This window comes from Plectrocnemia conspersa, unplaced genomic scaffold, assembly GCF_051122295.1.
Source record: "Plectrocnemia conspersa isolate PC_06_02 unplaced genomic scaffold, ASM5112229v1 ptg000004l, whole genome shotgun sequence".
Taxonomy (NCBI): domain Eukaryota; kingdom Metazoa; phylum Arthropoda; class Insecta; order Trichoptera; family Polycentropodidae; genus Plectrocnemia; species Plectrocnemia conspersa.
In genome coordinates, this window is record NW_028277168.1 from 7,810,658 (window position 1) to 7,831,398 (window position 20,741).

The window sequence follows — 20,741 nt, forward strand, 5'->3', positions numbered from 1 at the left end:
ATAAAGAAAATCATTAATCCAGATAAGAGAATAAATATAATTTGTTTTAACATTTTTATTGTATCTTACTATAACAATTATTATCTCAGGCTCCATCAATTTAATTTGTAGAGAAAGCTAAACTGTAGTATCGAATTGTAATTATTTTATGTATTATTATTATGTATTTTAACGATAAAATTGTTTTAAAGTGAGATATAAAAGTTGATATATGATCCAAATATCCGATCTCAGTCCAAGAAGATAACATCCAAATAAGGAAAACTAGTTATCTACGATTAACTGCAATGGTTATTATTGTTTGTAACGATAAAAACTAACAAGACAGCCGAGTCGTTATGATCGAACATGAGCAAATCCTGTACGTGTATAATTTTACCTTTTATAGAGGCACTGGACTTACATATCAGGTTCTTCCTTTCAAATTTCTGGATAAAATTTATTTCAATTAGCTGTGATTGATTTAGTTGCGTAATATACGCACAAGCAGTCTTAACAATTTACAGATTGTTCCGTAAATAGTTATCGTTTGCGTGTGACACCACAACCGGAGATTCCCACGCCCGCTCTCTCGCATCCTTTCTCCCTTTCTCGCTCGCTTCCGGCTACTTGGCGCGAGCGAGACGAAGCGCGTGTCAACCCGCGACTCTTGAATGGTTTCCAACGAGGGGTGCTTCTGGAACGACTTCTTCCTGTTTTCGCCACCACCTGACGAACGCAACCTGTCGCTCGTCCCTAAAAATATAATATTCACGACGGATTGATCTCACATTGTCACTAGACTTCCGGATTTCCAATATGTCAGGACCTCAATAAGTTAGGACCTCATTTTATGATCGTGTCTAATCTGATATCCGCTGCCGATCGAAACAGCAGCGCTTCTTAATTGACACCTATCGCTTTGTCCAATTACGATCGTATCAATTTTTTATACGCACTGCCAATTTAGGCTGCGATAATGTGATTGAATGTAAAAACATCACAAAAACACATATGCCAGTAACAATATGTATCTCGACTTTCCATCTGTCTAGTGTCGATCTTGATTGATCACGAGATTCGACCTCGAGTCGATGGCGACCTCATGCGTTACTCTTTTAACAAATATCTAATGATGTTTTTAAAAATACCCATTGTTATATAGTTTTTGTTTAAATTAATATTGATGATAGATAATGTACATCGATGGCCTTAATGTTGAAAATGCTATATAATCTAACTTCGATCTCATAAATGTGCTTCAAGAAGATGTGGACACTTACATCACTCACTTCATTATGTACGCAGCTCAAAAAAAATAGGATGTTGTGGTAATTGAACACTGATATTGATTTAATAAGTCTTGGATTATTTACTGACGGTACAGCGCCTAAAATTTTACTGGTAGCTTGAGTTAGTCGAAGAGTCCGCCTAGCGCAATTTTTTGGTTGTTTATATTTTACTGAATTTTGGTCGTGCAATAAGTTCTGACCATCTTAGATCTAGAGATCTTACTTTATTATTCCACTTCAATGTAAATCAATTTAATCATTACTGGACAAAAACTTTTTTTCTTATTGAATCCACTGCGGTCCACTTTATTTAATCACACAAATTAGGCTTCTTATCTAGTATTTATTTAGAGTATACACTGTACCCATTTCAGATGTTGGGACCACTACCTGAAAAAAAAGAAGCCAAGATACAATGACAAAAGAACGAATATTTCGCTCCATGCTTGTAAATATTATTTAGTTATTTGCTCACTATTGTAATTCACACAACACCAATGGTTCTTAACGTATTTTTAATCGCACGGTATTTATTGTTGTTTTTTTTTATTACTTTGATATATGAAACACTAAATATATTTATGTATGTACATTACAATTACTTATGTATTTAAATACTTCATATTTGGTTATATTTTGTCCATTGTATGATATATTGTCGAAGCAATTTTCCATATTAAAATACTTTGTTTTTTTCACAAGTTTTTTACAAATATAAGAATTTACTATCTAGGAATAGTACCTACTTGATAAGCCACGTCTAGTCCACATCGTGTCGATTTTTTTGTCCTTTCGATCATATTAAGACTTTTTATAACAATATTACGACTTACAATAAGTGAGAAACAAATGAAGCATATCTAAACCGAATTTTGACCAATAGGAGAGCGCAGAAACATTATCCCTTCTCAGAAGTCAAAAATCTACGTCAAAAGCAATAAAATCATGCCGATTTTATTGCTTTTGACGTGAATTTTTGACTTCTGATAAAGAATAATCGTTTTTGCGCCCTCATATTGATCAAAATTCGATTTGAATATACTTTAACCAACTCTTATATCAGAAATCTATAGTAATATCAGTAAGGATAGCTATCATATTTTTAAAACATGTAATATCCAAGTGCAGATAAACAACAGAGCAATATGCGAGATGCGTCATCTATCTGTACTTCTTCTTTCGCTTATTTTCCCCTGAGAGAAATATTTTGCACCTGACCTAATGAAAGTTCTAAAACTATAATTAGTTTTAGAACTTTGATTAGGTTAGTTATAGGTTTGAAAAGAAAATGTACGTTTGAGAACTGTCAAATAGAGTTTCATACACATTTCAGAGCAGCATATAATTTCACTGACGCCTATCGGTTAAATTATATTTTCGCTAGTAGAAATATATATTTACTGGTGAAAATGTATTTGGACTTCACTGGTAAATTTATTGAAAAATATACATTCATATTGCACGTAAATAAATAATGATGTATTGCTACATACGGAAAAATTAAAATCATATAATTTTACTAGCATCTGCCAGATAAATATTTGCACTGGTAAAAATATTCAATGAAATGCGGCAAATGTGTTTTTTTTTATTTTTGAAAAAAATATCAGAAACTGAATTTGGATCATACTTTATATATGATATTCTTCAGCGTGAACAATTTATCGTAAAAATCTATCGTACGACTGAAGGACTACTCTTGATTAAAATAAAACATTTAGCTTAATTAATCCTCGCGCGTTATAGACTTATAATAGGGCACAAAATAATAAATATATGACAATTGATTCGTCAACATTAACTTCACGGATTCGGAATTTAATTCTCTCAAAATATAATTGAATTAAAAACAGTAATTTAATTTATTTAAAGCAAATATGTACGGAAATGTAAAAAAAACATATTAGATTGAGAACCATGGATAACAATTTACACGTCAAGGTTTTGAGCAGCTAGTCGAGACTGGTCAAAAAATTGTTTCCAACATCCATCGATTTAACTATTTCTGTTAAAATGGTTAAGAATTACTAAATATTTATAGAAATATCTCTCGAGTAACTAATGAAATAATATAAAATACTGGAAATTTTAGCATCAAGTCATTTATAATGGCTACCAAAAATGACATGGATGCCTTTGGACTGTAGTGGTAAAATCATTTTGGGCATGACATATATCACATTGAACTTCTAAAGGTTGAGGACATCGAAATTTATGCAGTGGAATTGACTACCGATATTGTTTTCATATTATATCCGACAAACATTAGGGTAAACAAGAATGTAACAACACCGTTACATCAGCTGCACCTGGTGTAACGTACGGCAAATGGGATTGGTAGTATACGAGGGGAGATTGAAAACTTCGTGGTCTGACAGAGAGAGAGCGCAGCACTAGATACATTTTTCGTGAAGTTATGAATTAGTGCATCTAATCTACAAAGTTTTACTGGAATCCGTTAATTTGTAACTTTTATATGAAATTTTCTATATAAGTTTGAATCGTTTTTTTTTTAAATAAAACACCTTACAGTAAGAAAATCTTTTCATATTAGAATGCATGGAACTGTTCTACTGAAGCATCCATTTGATTTATGATAAGGTCATCTGGGTTCGAAGCATTTTGAGCAATGAGTTCATTTCCAGATTTCGCCCAACTATTATTTTTATGAAAATATGTATTACTGCCGATGAGAATGGTTAACTACTATTAGTCTGAATCAAAGCAAAGAGGTACGTAAAGGAAATATTGCTGGTGGATTACCTTCAAAATTATCTAACATAACCCGTAACATCGATTACGTAATGAAATATATACAAAGTGATCTGAAGTGCTAATGAAAGATGAGCTGTTTCATCAGGATAACGCTTCAAAACACACATCAGTAATTGCGATGGCTGAATTTATTCAATGCTGCTTTCAATTAATACCTCAAACTCCCTATTCACTGTTTTCGAGCCTAAAAAATATTTGAGAATCGAATGAGTATTTTCTATATATTTTTTAAGCACACACTTCTTCGTTACAATTAAATTACCAGGTTTGAAATCGATTTTCTTCTTATTCTTAAATTCAGAAGGCTACCATTTACGTATCTTGTAAGCGGTAATCACTCAGAAGGAGATTCGGGAGTTGACAGGACCGCAATCGTAAATCTAGTGGTACGTAATTATTCGGGATACGTTCTCCAACTTTTTTGCTACGGTCGTAATGGTGTCCGGTTCACACACACTGACCGTCGCCGGACAAGTATAAATTACACGCTGAATTACCGTGTTTCAATTTGGCATTAAGACTGCATCCATCAAATTAATTACACTTTGATCTGCATGAACGAGAGCGCCGTTCACCCAAAGTGGATAGGTGTGGTGGGGAAGTTAACCGACCCGGTCGGCGGAAATTCGCGAATTTTTCGCATATAAGGTGGCGTGCGACGTTGTTATTATTCATAAAACGATTTCGTCAACGCAACAATATAATTAGCTGTTACGACACGTTGAACGCGCTCTCGTCTAACAATGATAAGAGAGAAAAAATCATCGAAGAAGCTGATTCCCACGCTTTCTACGTGAAGTCTTTTTAGCGAAAGATAAATGTAACACGCGACCGGAGGGGACATTATAAAAGTGATCTGGCGTCCGTTTCGAAATTTTCATGCATCGGTCGCATGCCTGAATGTGCAAATACTTTTTTTATGGAACCGAATCTATATCGCGAAATTTACGACTGATAAAGTAGAACGATGAAGAGCCGCGTTTACTATAATTTGAAATGTCAAAATCTATTTAATTTTGCGAGGTTTTCCTTATAAATGTAAAAATAAATCTTCATTTAAAAAATGAGTAAATGTCCACTGTTGATATGATAACGTTAGCCACATGTCAATCACCTAATATATAATTAAAATAACAACTTTACAATCGCTAATGTATGCAAAATATACAATTTATGTGTAAACCGAAAACAAGACGCATGTGAAAATTATTATATGCGGATATGAGTAGGTTGATTTTAATAATTGTATATATTTAGCTTAATCGATTGACAGTTATTTTTTATGAATTATTAACGAAATATTAGAGGATGTAACTAATAACTATTTCAACATTTTAAACACAATTATCTAATAACCGATATTATGTAGCGCAATTAATTAAATCCAAGCAAAAGAAAATGAAATACAATGATGGCTATTAGGTAATAATTTCATATCATATACCATTTAATAACTATATAGCAAAAATTCAAAACTAAATATACAAATATGGTACAAAGTATATTTGTGTCTGTCGTAATTGTGCCTATAAACCAATAGCTCATAATGAATTATGTCTTTCATATCCCATCAAATGCATAACATTATCTTATTGGGGTGTAATCCTATTCTCGGGGTAAGAATTGGGGGGTTGATTGGCATCCTACCACCGTCTTTACGTCGCGTGTTAAATTAAAAGATCCACTTCTCATTTTCAGTAACAATTCAACTCAAAAATTAATCTTTCTGTTCTAGAATCATTAATTATTTGCATATTGAAATTCGCTTAGATACCTATATTCTGCAAATTAACCTTTCCTAGTTTTTGTGCTAACTTCTGTATCGTTAATCTCTGACCTGTTTTGATGGCAGCCCTAATATCCTCACTAACAACCATAAGGAGATATTTAATGTCAAATTTTTAGAATCACATTTGACACACTGTGTAACTGGGTTATAATTATGAATTTAAAGTAGAAAAGGTAAAATGTTCATGAATATACAACTAGATTACAATATTTTGACATGCATATTATTATACGCCTATTTAAATTGTTTAGTTAACTTAAAATACTATAAATATTTTCATTTAATAAAATCGTTTTAAATAAAAAGTAATTACATATTTGTGGCTAATAATTTGTAATCAGCGAAAATATTTTATTAAAAACAGAAATTACTGTATAATATATATATAATACATAAAAAAATCAAATTTCTATTACTAATTGATCCTAGATTTTTTACATTAAAGTGACTAAAAAGATCTGCCTAATATAATATATAAAATCATGTTTATTAACTTGGTTTCATCTTACCGTTTCACCTTACTTGATTTAATACAAAATATTTTTATATAATATTTCATACACACTTATTATTATTAAAAATGTACCGAAATATTAAATTATACCAAAAAAATGATGCACACATAAAAGATACGTTTTCTTATATAAATTTAAGAGGTGGAAAATTAAAATAAACCCGAATTAACCCTTTGGACGCGTTAATCAAAAATAAATTGTTTTTTTTTTTTGAAAAATGCAAATTTCTCTTTGATACTTGATTTAAAATGATACATTCACAAAAAAAAGTTTTTTCTAAAAAAATTTTTTTTTTTACTGATTTTTACGTAAGGAAATGAAAAATCAATTGAGCAATTTTAGTCGATTTACGCTTTCTAAGGGTTAAAACAGAAGCAATTATTTTCGCGAAACGTAGACAAATTTTGCCGCCACCTCTCCTAATTTAGTAGTGCAGTAACGTAATATGGAAAACAATACCAATAAAAGGGCTTTCCGCTACTGCGACCTTTATACCAATATTTATTAGAAAAACTATTAAAAACAAAATTTTAATCTATAAATATTCAATTAGACTAATTTAAACCAGTAATATTATTTAATTCAAAATAAATCAATTAAAATAATACACTTCTTTACAATAATCTTAAATTAAATTGCATGTTAGCCTTCAAATACCAACAATTTAAGGACAGTCATTTGTATACAAAAAACTATTATAAAAATATTTCGCGAAACCACACTAACCCATTAATATCGTGTTTCGGTGATTACGATAAAAACAAACTTAAATTTAAATAAAGCACAAAATGCCAAAGCACACCTTGCTTTAAACGCTAAAGGCAAAATATCAATGGGTCCAGATCTTCAGTAAAATGTAATCAAATTAAAATTAAAATATTTTTTTAATTTCCTATATTTTATTTTTCTTGTAAAAGGTTTTTAGTTTTTTCCCCTTAAATTGTAATCACTTTTTTTATATTCTAATTGTTTATCAAAATGTAAACATGAAAATAATTATAAACCAGTAACATGCATAGTATATATAACTAATGTTTGTAAAATTATTTACATTATTGAAATATACACGTATTTAAAAAAAATCCTAGATAAATTGTTTCAGCCCCACGAAGTTTTCACTGAAAACATCCTTCTGTCTGACATGCTGAAGAAAATAAAAAGGGCGTTTTTGAGCATCATCTTTCAGCAACTTGAGAAAGTGCTTCATTTGTTTTTATTTTTAACATTTCTTAAATTTATGCCATAAAAAGTGTATTGTAAATAATTTACGATTTCACAGGAATACTAAATTTAGTCACGTTTTTTTGTTAATGTAACCCTTTTCTCAAACTAACCGCGGATATTCAAGCATAGCTCACTTACCTGCTAAGGTTCATTATTCATATTCAAAAGAAATGCCTACACCCCAAGCAATTGAAAGCCCCCATAAGTACACACACGAACACATCATCCATATAAACCCCGAAGCACACAAGAATTGGCGCCAAAATGTATAAATGTGTTTAGTTTTAATTCTTTAATAAAGTAAATAACAAAATAAGAGAACGGTGCGTTTTCATACCGCGCGTCGATATCACTCGAGATCGGAACGAACGAATAGCAAAAACAGGGTTGTCACACAACTTTACAACGTAAGAAATAGGAAATAAAATTAATTATTAATTACAATATCGATTTGAGATATTTTTTTACATTTTATGAATTATATTTCATATTCAAAAGTGACAACTCAAATTCGATCTTTCCGTTTCACTGCACATTTTTACACATTCAACTGTAAACACAGGAAACGAAAAACACACAAAAATACACATTATTTGCTTTCGATTGTCTGTATGTTTATGCGCATCCGGCGGACGAACGTTAAAAATGACGGCACTTTTCTAACAACCATTGATTCTTCTTATATTTGCTGTTAAAACATGTGTAAAAATATCTGTCAAAATGACACAGGCTTTATAAACAATTCATAAATTAAAAAAAAAATATTTGGGTAAGATCAGTATACTGCTAATATTTTTTATAAATGAAATAACTAAAAATGGTCAATATGTTTATATTGAAGAGAAAGAGAGTGTGTCAAATGTTAATTGTGGTTCGACTATTTATATTTTGTAATTACTAATATTATTTAATTTGAATTTTTTTTGTTAGTTCTATAACATATGATTAAAAATCGTTATTTGTGTTTAAATGTGGCTTTTTGTTATAATGGTGTTGGGAATAAAAAAAATCTTTTTGGTAGGATTCGCAAAAATATGGCAATAAATAGAGTTTGGGGTCTAGACATCCCCCTGTTAGGACAGCGTGTATGTATTCCTTTTTCGAACTAAAAAGCACAATATTCAGTGACACTGGAAAATGAGATCTTAAAGAAAATCACAATTTCAATTTAAACTTATAGAGCTATAAAAGAACGTATAAGGTTGTTATATTATATGATATGGAAATAAACGCAATTAAAGTGCTTATTGGATATAGCATTAAAATCGATATTAAACTAAAAAAGGATATAAAAATAAATTTTAATAAGATACAAATTCAAGCAATAAAGTAGCTTGTTCATATTATTTACCCCAACAATAATTTTAAATGCGTCCGCTGGTTTAGTGTATTATATTAGCTTTGTCGACGATATACGATATATTATAAATTAATACTTTTCTGTCATTTTAGCACAGATATGTTTTATACTAGATACTTAATATGTATGTTATAATGTCTGTCAAACAAGCGGTCATCAATCTAAATGTTTTTGTTCCAATAAGTAGAGCCACACGTGTTTTAAGTGAAGAGGTTTTGTGTTTATCACTTTTTATCCTATCGATACAATCTTCATTTATTCGTTATTATGCTTGTATATACCCAAAATTGTGTCGCAAGATTTTGATATCAAAATCACTAACATATCAACCGTTGGTATGCAATTCACATTGTAATTTCGAGTTGGCAACCCTGATTTACCTGAGGCAACATGCAGCAGCTGAAGGATGTGGAAGAGCAGCAGCAGCAGCAGCGGCAGCCGCGGCGGGCGCATCTTGAGCGCATTAGCGGAACGCCAGCCACACGCACTCGCGCACTCTCACTCAGATCCAATAAAATGTACACAAAGATGTCCCGAACCGAACGCCGGTGACACCGGAACACCGCTCCGCGCGACCGTCCCAGCCTCCGCGCGGACACTCACTGCACACCGATCAAAATGGCCGCCGCGATGACGCTCCGCGTGCCTGAGGGCGAATCGTTTAAACTAAGCGCAAACAAATACAACTAGCGCAAAACACGTCTCAACTTATAAATCAATATTATCTGGATCGTTTTGCATCCAAAAATTCAATTTGCAATTATTTTTAAAAGTTTTAGAGACGTGAGAAAAAGTTTCAAACTATTTGAACACCTTGCATCGCTTCCGCGCCCCGTCAACTGTCGGTGCGCGTGCGCGTGCGCCGAAAGCTTTCGCGCGACATGCTTTTGCCGCTAACATTTTTTTTTTACTTTTTATAAAATATATGTTTGGTCACTCTTTTGTGCTTCTATGTTTATTGATCAACTTAACTAATACATCATATAGTAATTATCACGTGTTCAAATATGCATTTTTAAGCCAGATGTCTTCGAATTTAAATTTAACTATAATACATACATATACATACGTTAACATATACTGTTCTGATTTATTTGGAACATGTCCTTCAAAACTTTTGGTATGGCCAAGATACCTACTACAAGAAACTCCAAGTCGAGTTTCCTGGTTCTTCTTATACCGTTGGCTTGCATGCAGGTAAGAAGAGGGCATGAGCTTACAATAATTATAAAATTCTAAGCCGGGACAGCTGAAAGAAAGGACATCCTGCAAATTTTTGTTCATTTTGGGATGTTGAGGAAGGTATGATAAAAGGCTATTTCAGATTTTTTTGGTTCTATGAAACCGCCGGGACCAATGTATCAAACCGGGACGTATAAATCAAACAGCATCAAACCAAACTATTCGCCTTCCCGTGAAGATCAAGGTCGCACGAGATTTCTCAAAGCGAGAAGTTAAAAAAGTAAGTTACATTAAGTGCTCGATTTAAGCGGTTAATTCGTTCTGAAGGTTTCGTCAAGGACTTAAATTCGTTACACATATGTGTGTGTGTGTATGAAACACATTTTTGAATCGTAAGATATAATAAATATATCAAACGTTAATAATATTAAGGTGATCAATTGTCATCATTTGAGCAAGATTGTCCTCCTCTAACATAAATGTCTGTGGTAACCTTTTTTAGTGCCCTCAGCAAAAATAAATGTCACCCCAGCACAATGTGACGTAAATATATACAAACTATGTACGCAAGCCTGAAGATACTGTAATAATAACATTAAACTTAAATATACTGAAATATAAACGCGAAATAAGTTTGGCCTGCAAAGAAAAAAATGGAATGCTAGACGAACTTCTAAAACTTACGGGAAAAATACATTTGTTGTTAATACAATATACTAATGATCATTAATAATCTTTATATACACTTGCAAAAAAAATTGAACCGTTGTCATAAAAAAACATCCGAATGTGGATCACAGCTTAAGATTTAAGAACGGTTAGGATATTGGAAACTTTGCACGCTTTGGATATCGAAAAAAAGCGAAGGCACGAGATCGTTGAGCATATGTACTTACTTAACGCGATTGTAGAATTACAGTTATTTATATTATTAATAATAACTACTTTCTTATTAATAATATAAATAAGTTAACAAAATCAAAAATAGTGGCTTAAAATAATATCTTAACATCGTCTTTGACGTGGTATATTTTGAACCCTAATAATCAGTAGGGTCCTATTGTTAAACTTATTTGAAATATGTTTTTAAATTTATTTATTTAAACGTGACGTAAAAATATTAATTTATGGTTGTCGACCAGCTATTTGCGGAATGTAACGTCAGAAGGCATAGGCACCACTCCTAATATACTTCCGAAGAACGCCGAAAGGTGGCAGCCTCGAATAGGCGCTTGTTTATAACAAAAAGCTGAGCTTTTGGCCATAACGGTGCGACTGATAGCCAACGTTTAAAACAATTAGAAAGAAATTTAATAAGATAAAAACATATTAATTTATGTATTGTTCTTAAATTAAATCGAGTGATTTGAATTAATTGAATTAATATTTTATAAAATTATAAATTGAAAATAAAAATGATATTCCCAACGTTTTTCAATAATTAATTAAGTATGTATTATGAAAACATGTAATACGTTAACTTAAAGCCAAAATGTATTTTAAAAGAATAGCACTACGTAATCGCTTAGCAACGGTTAGGTCGATGTGTGTAATTTATTCTTTTGACGTTTGCATAGTACAAGATCAAAACACTCGATGGCGATACAATGTAGCAACTAATTTTTAAACAATCTACACAATGGCTACCACTGCGACCTCAGTAAAATCTTCATGCTTTCAAAAGCAAACATTGGGCGGAGAAGTTGAGGATAATCTTTACATCACGAATAAGAAAATAGCTGAGATCAAAAAGAAGATTCAACTTTCTGGTAAAACGAATAAAAATTTTCAGAAAATTTACTATTTTTCCCCTTTTTTTATTTCTTTTATTGATAATTATTCTTAGGATTATAGAATCATTACAATGGACATGGCAGCCGTTTTAAGTAGCATTGCGTATAATCGAATAATGATGTTCTAGTAACTTGAATTAAAAATATCGGGTATTTAAATAACTGTAACAGATCGCTACCTAAAATGGTATTTTTCAATAATAGTTTCTGAATGACGTTAGATTCCAAAAGAGCTGCCGGTCAATTTTTTCTTATATTAGTATTCAATAGATTCATTTTTAATTGTTTGAAATTTAACATACACTTTTTGTCATAAAGATAAGATGTAAAAAATAAAAAATAAATTCTTAATAATTTTGGTAAATTGCATATTTCTTGGAAAATTGCATAGATATTTTTTTAATTGTAATTTTTCTATGATTTATGATATATTATGGACTTGTAACGCTATAGTAATGGCTACAAATGGATCAATATTGTTATTGCAAATAAATTGAGCTACAAATCAATGAAAAATATTTTTATTTAATTTCATCAATACCAAAAGTTTTGTAAAAAAAACTAATTACAATTTTTTTAACACAGTTTAATTCACGCGCTATAGTGATTTTCACGAAATATCAAGTTTGTAATATCAAACTTGCCATTATAATATTTTTTATACGATAGAGACTATCGTATAAAAAATTTTATAATGACAAGTTTGAACAAACTTGTCATTATAATAATATATTTTTATTGTCTATCGGATAGACGGTAAAAATATATATTGATTGTATTATTGTAATGTTTTTTGTACAACTCAAGGGTTACAAAGATTTCCTAAATATGAATATAGTTTAGAATTAACTTTTGTAATACGTACGCATTTTAATAAATATAAAAATATCACGTCACAAAATCTCGAAAATATAATATATTACTTTAGTGTATTGCTAATATATTTTCTACTTAAGAGGGACAAAGAAAGGCTTACTATGAAGAAAACGACACCGCTAACAAGCAAAACACCGAACAGATCAACAACTTGAATAAGGAAATAAAAAAGCTCGCCGACGAGCTCGCAAAGGCAAAATCCGAATTGGGAGGTGAAAAGCACTTCAGACTTGTAAAATATCTTCACGAAATTGGACCGATCGGCAATAAAGAGCACGAACAGGTATGCCAAGTATGCTCCCAGCAATCCGTGCGTTCAATAAATAATGATTCGAGTGAAATGATTACAGCTCAAACAAATATTGGACTTGCGAGTGATCGATCTGCACAAGCAACTGGATGTTTGTAGATACGAGAAGAGGAAGAAGAAGTCGCTTTTAGACCGACTGGAGCAAGGGTACCAGAAGCTTTTGGGAGAAAAGTCGAAAATCAACGGAGATAGGAAGAAATTGTCTAAAATATCTAGAAAGGTTTGGAATTTTATATTCTTAACACGATCTAGTATAGATATAATATTTATATAAATAATTCATAGGCTATTTCTCAATTGGAAAACGACATTCACCGCATAACCGTCCAGTTGATGGAAGCAGAACATGTGAAAAAGAAATATTCTGGCATCAGGTATCTATTATATATATATATATAATATTATACTTGATTTATACCTTTTTAACACTGGAAGTACAATCTTGTATGTATAAGATATTCGCTGCTCAACGATTCGGTGAAATTTGAAAGCGCGCTTGCCAAAGTGGAAGAGTCGATCAAGCAGCAGAACGAAGAAATTAAGAAACTTCAGGACGTAAATAGCACTGCGATGAGAATGAGAGACACCACAATGAGTGCCCTATTTCAACACGAAGCAAAAGCAGCAGATGCTTCAGGGCTTCGCGAGAGGCAATTGTTACACTTCAGGAACAAGGTAGATGATAGGAAGGCAGAATTGGAAAGATTGGAAAGGAGAATATTTCCAACTGCGCGGCCGATGCTCGTTCATCAAGATTCAGTTGGATCTGGAGATTTGGCGCCGGTTGAAGAAGAAGACGGGTCACCTATGACTGGAGGCAACATGGATGAAATATTCTACAAATTAATGAAAGCCACTGGTATTTTACATTGATAATTTAAAATACATTGCTTGAATTACTTAATATGTATATTAAAAAAAAAATAGGCGTCAGCGATCCTGAACTCGTATTCGATAGATTTAAGTCTCAAAAATCTACAACTGAGAGACTGTTGTATTTGAAGAATACGATGGAAGAGGAAAAGAAGCATCTGGAGATGGATCAGAATCAAATGCTGGCTGAGATGGAAGCGCACAAGTTTGCTCAAGTCAAAGATAAAGAAGAGTAAATGCCATATATTTTATTTTATGAGAAGGTGGTGCTTAGATTTTGCGTTACTATTTTAGAAATATAGAAGAGATGGAGAATTTAAAGAACAAAATAGAGAAAGAGGTCGAGTGTCAAACGTCGCATGAGTTGGAGGAGAGTAAAATTTTAAGCGTGCTGCTCGATATAAAGAGATGCTACTACGATTGTTGTCTGAAATTGGAGGTAAGTTGGCGAGGAAACTCGTTTCGGTTTCTTCTTCTTCTAAAAACGCGATCTTTACTCGGATAAGATCGAATGCCGTTTTCACAGGATGCCGACGAGTCTCTCATACCGGACTGGTCCGACGACACGTCCAATCTGAACGAAATCTTGGAATTGTTGAAGACCAAGTACTCGGCGGCTCAGGCGCTCATAGAGACGTCGAAGGGCGAGGTAGAAGAAGGACCACCGATAGAAAAGGAAGACAGGGTACGTATATTTTTATCATTAATAAAACATTCGTAGAAAATAATTCTCGTCATTGGCATAATACGTATTTAAATATATAATAAAAAAAGTTTAGTACAGCTCTAGCTGAACATTATAATAAATTTGTGTTTAATTGGAGTTGTGTTAATAAATAAAAAAACACATTTATTATCATTTATTTTAATATGTGATATAGTAATAAGTAACGAGAAAATTTATAATATTTTTTTGACATATATTTTGCCGTCAAATAGTAATTTTGCAAAATAACAAAAGTATATTCTAGCATATACATACATAGTATGTAGTATTTTATTGAGATATACTAGTTTATGTTAAGTTATATTTTATAACAATGAATATTCGGTGAACGAGACAACACAGACCGTTGTTTTTGCGTCAAGGCCCACCAAAAGAATCCCCTACCGCCAGAGTACCGCCAAGTTCTGGCCATAATAAAATAAATACATATATAAATAGGCTTTTACAATAGGAATATGTGTTAAGCAGTGGAGTAGTTAGGGTTTGTGCCCCCCCCCCTGCCATACAATTATTTAATACAAAATCTGAAACATTATACACGTCTTTAATATGCCAAAACTTTCCGGGGTAGGCGGTCAATTTTGCCTCCCCCCTCTCCGCTAGACTTCACATATTATATGCATACAAAAAAATTTGCAAAACAGTTTTTAAGTTTGATGAAATATGTTAATGGTTATCAGGCATTTCATTATTTTAGCACGTGCTCGACTCGAACAAACAATAACTTCGACTTTTCAAATTTTCAGGCTGGCCAAAAATATTTTTTTTTATAGAGGCGACATTTTATAACCGGCCGGGTCATAAAATAAGCATTTGTTAAACTGTTGTTTATTGTTTTCGCATATTCAATTTAGCTCTTAGCTATTTGTGGATATATATTTTTAGCACATTCAAATTAAGAACCACACTACACGAACGGTCCTTCCATGGTGAAAATACCGTCCCCAAGCAAGTACCACCCGGGGTGGTCCACCCTCCCCCAAGTTAAATACAATTATTTTATAAAAAAAGCATCATAACTTCCTGATATAATAAATATATAAATAATATAATCTATGAGACTATCCTCCATTTCTGCAGCAAAATAAGCTATTGCTAAAAACATATTGCTTAAGCCATGGTTTCCCAAAGTATGTTCCGCGGAACACTGGTGTTCCGCGGATCCAAAATTGGTGTTCCGCGGAGCCTAAATAGATATTTCACAAAAATTTGTAGTAAATTAAAAAATTGAACATATTCTACTTCATAATGAAAGGCGAGTGACGGTTAAACTTAATTGAGATTTATGACGTCAAGAGAAGGTGAAGTTTTTAGTACCTAGAAGTTGGGTACAGCAAAATAAGCTAAGTGTTCCGGCAAAATTTTCGGATTTGCCAAGTGTTCCGTCGCTGAAAAAGTTTGGGAAACCCTGGCTTAAGCTAATCTTAAAAATAGTTAATAATTAATAAAAACAGATGTTTCCTGTATTAATAACAATCGTTAAACGCTAGAATAAAAATTAAGCGTAGACATATGTATGTATGTACTAAATAAAAATATATTAAAATCTAACGAGCCGTATACCATTTCAAAAAAATTAGAACTATGTACAAAGTGGTCCAAAACGTAATGGGCACTGCAGCCGTTTGACAGAAAAGTCAGAAGATATGTCAATAATTGTTAATGCTATATAAAAATACAAATATTAAATAAAAACTTATTTAAAGAATGTTCCACTTTACGCTCGTTAGAAAACGTATCCATAAAAAAATAAACACAAAAAGCATTTGCTCGAGCAGTAGGTTTTTATCTAAAAAATAATTTAAATCAAGATTTTTCAAAAATATTCAACACTAAGTTTGACTGGGGTTGTTTTTTACCATGTTTCGGCCGTCGTGCTAATTTTTATTGTTCAATACGTTAAAATATATCTGATTTAACTCAAAAACATGATAGCAGTTTTGGAATCACTCTCCAGGTTGAATATCTGTTTAATATAATATTTTTAAAAATACCAATATAATATTACGGGAATTGTTTCATTGATTATAAAATTACACAACATGACAATAATTTATAATAAAAATATAACACATTATAATTTTTAATTCAATTTCCAACGTATGGTCACCCTACCCTTAAAACAGTAATGGTAATGTTCTCCTATCGGTGTAAACAAATTCGCGGAAAACTGTATATGTATGCATGCATGCGTACACGCACCTTATTTCCAACACAAAGATGATGAGCGCTAACATCTTGGATGGACTATACTATTTTTTGTTGGAGAAAAAAAATATCTGAGAAATCTCTATAAATAGGAATATGGGTCGTATCAGTGCCTTTTTATTAGGAGCGCTGGACATTCATCGCATTCTCGGCGTACCATCTACTCAATGAAGAAGGTTAAGTTTCTGAGAGACGGTGTCGACAACCCGCCAATGATCGGTAACTTTTGGCTGCAGGCTATAGTGCCTTCGAATCCGGTCATGTTCCTTATGCTTGACCATTGCGGCCAGGACGTCAGCGCTTGAGAACGCTCTTCTTGCACGAGTCATCCAGCTTCTCAACAGGCTTGCCAAACATAAAGATGTTTTCAGCGATAGCCACAAGGAGCTGGAATAATTTATATGGGATGGTGCTAATCTATTTTAGATGTTCACCACAACTGTTTTTTAATGTTTGTATAATTACTATCATGACGCATTGGGCAAATCTGGCAAGTCATCATGATCAGATTTGTAATAAAAAATCAAAACAAAATAAATTTCAAGTTTCAAGTAAAAAAATCGGGATTTTTTTGTGGATAAAACCATTTTTTTTAAAATAGCATCTATAAATTTATTTGATAAAAATAGTACTCATCACAAATAAAAGAAAATTCGATAATTATAGAGAAAGAGTCGCGATGTAATGGCAAAAGCCCCATCTGAAGAATGCAAAGCTCTTCCGTCTGCATATCACGACTTAATGGCACCTCGTACCAAAAGTAGAGGAGCTGGTACGCCATCCGGAGCACACGCCAAAGCCGCAGGTTCGTATTAAACAATAAAATCTGTATACGAAGATAATCTTAAATTACAATTTTTGAATTATTATTATTCAGCTTCCGACGAAGAAGAAGAAATACCATCAAGAGGATTTCTGAAGCGACAAGCTCAACTCATAGTCGACACAAAATCGAGAAGGAAAGGCTACAGAATACCGCCACTGATAAAAAAATAAACGCATTTTAATAAAACATAAATGTATTTTTATTAATTCATTTTTCTCCGAAAATGTTGAACTAAAAAAAAAAGTGAAATTAACATTATTATTGAGAAAATACACATACTGACCGCAACTTACATTGTATATATATACCATATTTACATTTCACTTATGCTACATATGGCATATATTAACTACGCACATTAAATATAATGACACATGTCAAAATATAGTAAACATGAATGTATTTTTTAATCCCTTTATACATAAATTATAAAAAAAAATCAGAAAAGAATTATTATCGACATCAATAGACGGCGAAACCCTTTGGATAAATTTCGGTTATTCAGTACATAACTGTACACTCTGTCCAGTAACGAATTTAGATAAATTTCATTATTCTAAGCAATATTTTATCATTGCATACATATTAATATATATTATATTTTATACACACGAACATCTTATTCTTGACTAAATTTTCATCTCATAATAATTTATTAGCATTTAATGCGTATTAAATTTGAAATAAGTTTCGCTTAACAGTATACGCGCGTTAATATACATATTCGATATCGTTTGTACCTTTGCTTTACTAAGATATAACAGCTACTGAACGTCGTGATCCAGGATGCACTTAAGAGTGTACCGCGACTCTTTCGAAGCTCAACGTTAAGTCTTAAAAGCCGATAAACAGCTCGCGTATAAATTCATTTAACTACGGCAGTGTTTATTGGAACAACGTAGTTTATGTACATCTAAATGAACAATTTAAGGTCAACCGACCATCAATTCGTGTAATGGATATAATACTTTTCGTCAGAATTATATACAATTTTGAATTGTTAACAAAAAAAAAACTATATAAGGAATTGGCTTGTTACAAAATAACATTAGTTAGACTCAGGAAAGATGACTTATAAATACCATGATATGCGTCTATTTTGCAAATATTTGTTTTCGACCACCATGTCCCAAAGAGAATTAAATGACAAACATAATCGGTTCAAAATAATCACAAATTTTTGGTGTGGGAAAACATGCCGGTGTCAGTCTTTTCAAACACACCGCCGTCAATTTTTGCGGGGATGCGCTTTTCGTATTAAATTTAACTAAATGCAGAATAATTACATACATACATTAAACATTATTCAAATACGGTACAATAAATTTACAAGTTCGATATCCATTATACAATAAATCGATTACATTGGTTATGGAGAATTATTTCTCTAGGCGAATACGTAATAGAAAAATATTGAAATACGTAATATATTTCGTTTATATATTTAGTATGTAGAGACAATCAGTTTTACGTCACATCTATCACAAATTAATGCTAATTTCTGTATGGCAATATCATAATACAGTATTCCAAAGAAAAAAACATCATTCATTCCGTTACAAAAATAAATTACAATCTATACACGGTGGGATTCTAAAGATTATAGAATAAATTTGAAGTCAATGTAAAGCATTTAGACACAACCACTATCGTTTCAATTAACAAAAATTGTAAATATACATTGTTTATAATGCAGCATACAAAAATATTGTAATTGTGAGTGTGTGTAAAACATATTCAATTGACAGAACCTTTGTTTGTATTGAAAAAATATATGTTATTCATATAAACATCTGTTTTATTATTAAGAAAGAAAAATATAAGAAAAGCTCGCAAATTAACAATAACTAAAGTTCGTGTATATTTACACTGATTATAAATGTAACATGGTTAAATATCATCATTATTTAATTGTCATAAAATCAATTTACCTACGATGAAGTATAGCCTTTCAAATGTCAATTCATTCGCAATGTTTATACTTTAGAATTAAATTTAAATAAGTTTAGGAACATTGTCATCTTATAAAAAAATCGACATACAAAAATCGTAAGTTTCAAAATATACATATTTATATATATTATAAAAAAAAACAAGACAAAAGTCAAAAAGATACTATAACAATACAAAAAGAAAATTTAAATAACTTTAAAAGTAAACAAGCAACATCAAATTAACAATTCGATATAGAAAATATTTGTGAAACTAGAAATGGTCTTCAATTCATATTTGGATAAAATTGTATTTAATTTATATGGCTACCATTTATGTTTAAAATATATATATATCAGTTGCGGTGCGTTCATACAAGCTGTATAAGCGCTGCTTCCCGTATTTTATTTCTCTAATATATATAAATAATTTAATAACTATAAAAAAATATTAAAATGTTCAATGTTTAATTTAATTAACAATTTACCTAGCGGCTAATAATTGTTTATCTATATTATTATGTTAGATGAGAAGAGTAGCTATGATGAATCTATCACCTTAAAAAGGTAAATGGGATGAATTTAAACTGTTTGTGTTAACACTGCATATCTTCTGCAATAGTAACTCAAATTTGAAGATAGTATATATTTGTTATGACCCTACTTTTATATTTATATTGTATCAGCTTCTGTATTATTTTTGTAGGTATGTTTTGAAGATTTATGTTCTTTATACCTATTTTTTAATATTATCTAAAAATAATATTTACTCATAGAACGATGGTAATAGGTTGAGAAATTGTTCCAGCAATTTAAATACTTTGACTATCAGTATCACATTGATTCTCGTTTTAAATAAAAAATACGTAATTGTATTTTTACTGCAGCTTCCCTCTAATCGTAATATGCACCGTCCCTGATATATATATATTATTTAAATTCATATGAATGTACATATGTATATGAAATACTTGACTAAAAAACAAACAATATATACATATAACAAATGAATCGCGTAAGATTAATTGATGATGCACTCAAATAACTTTCCACTTTAAATATAATAAGTCAATTAAATTAA

At 31.4% G+C, this 20,741-nt stretch overlaps 2 protein-coding genes and 1 long non-coding RNA gene across 4 annotated transcripts in view; 2 read left to right on the forward strand and 1 right to left on the reverse strand.

Moving 5' to 3' along the window:
- Nucleotides 1–9,538, reverse strand: part of N (neurogenic locus Notch protein) — a 75,277-nt gene extending 65,739 nt beyond the window's left edge. For both annotated transcript variants that reach the window (XM_088185182.1, XM_088185181.1), the window contains exon 1: nucleotides 9,315–9,538. In XM_088185182.1, coding sequence (XP_088041308.1) covers nucleotides 9,315–9,387 — 73 coding nt within the window. In that variant the 5' untranslated portion in view covers nucleotides 9,388–9,538. The remainder of the gene's footprint in view (nucleotides 1–9,314) is intronic.
- LOC148235793 (uncharacterized) lies at nucleotides 7,248–9,538 on the forward strand. The gene is made up of 2 exons (XR_015809460.1): nucleotides 7,248–7,356; nucleotides 7,537–9,538. It is a non-coding gene; the product is annotated as an uncharacterized LOC148235793 (long non-coding RNA).
- Nucleotides 9,539–11,693: 2,155 nt separating this feature from the next.
- CCDC151 (Coiled-coil domain containing protein 151) lies at nucleotides 11,694–17,915 on the forward strand. The gene is made up of 10 exons (XM_088185219.1): nucleotides 11,694–11,885; nucleotides 12,866–13,068; nucleotides 13,136–13,315; nucleotides 13,381–13,469; nucleotides 13,551–13,954; nucleotides 14,023–14,200; nucleotides 14,263–14,407; nucleotides 14,495–14,653; nucleotides 17,570–17,708; nucleotides 17,781–17,915. Exons 1-10 carry the CDS (start codon nucleotides 11,756–11,758, stop codon nucleotides 17,897–17,899), a joined length of 1,746 nt encoding a protein of 581 aa, XP_088041345.1. The 5' UTR covers nucleotides 11,694–11,755; the 3' UTR covers nucleotides 17,900–17,915.
- Nucleotides 17,916–20,741: the final 2,826 nt, after the last annotated feature.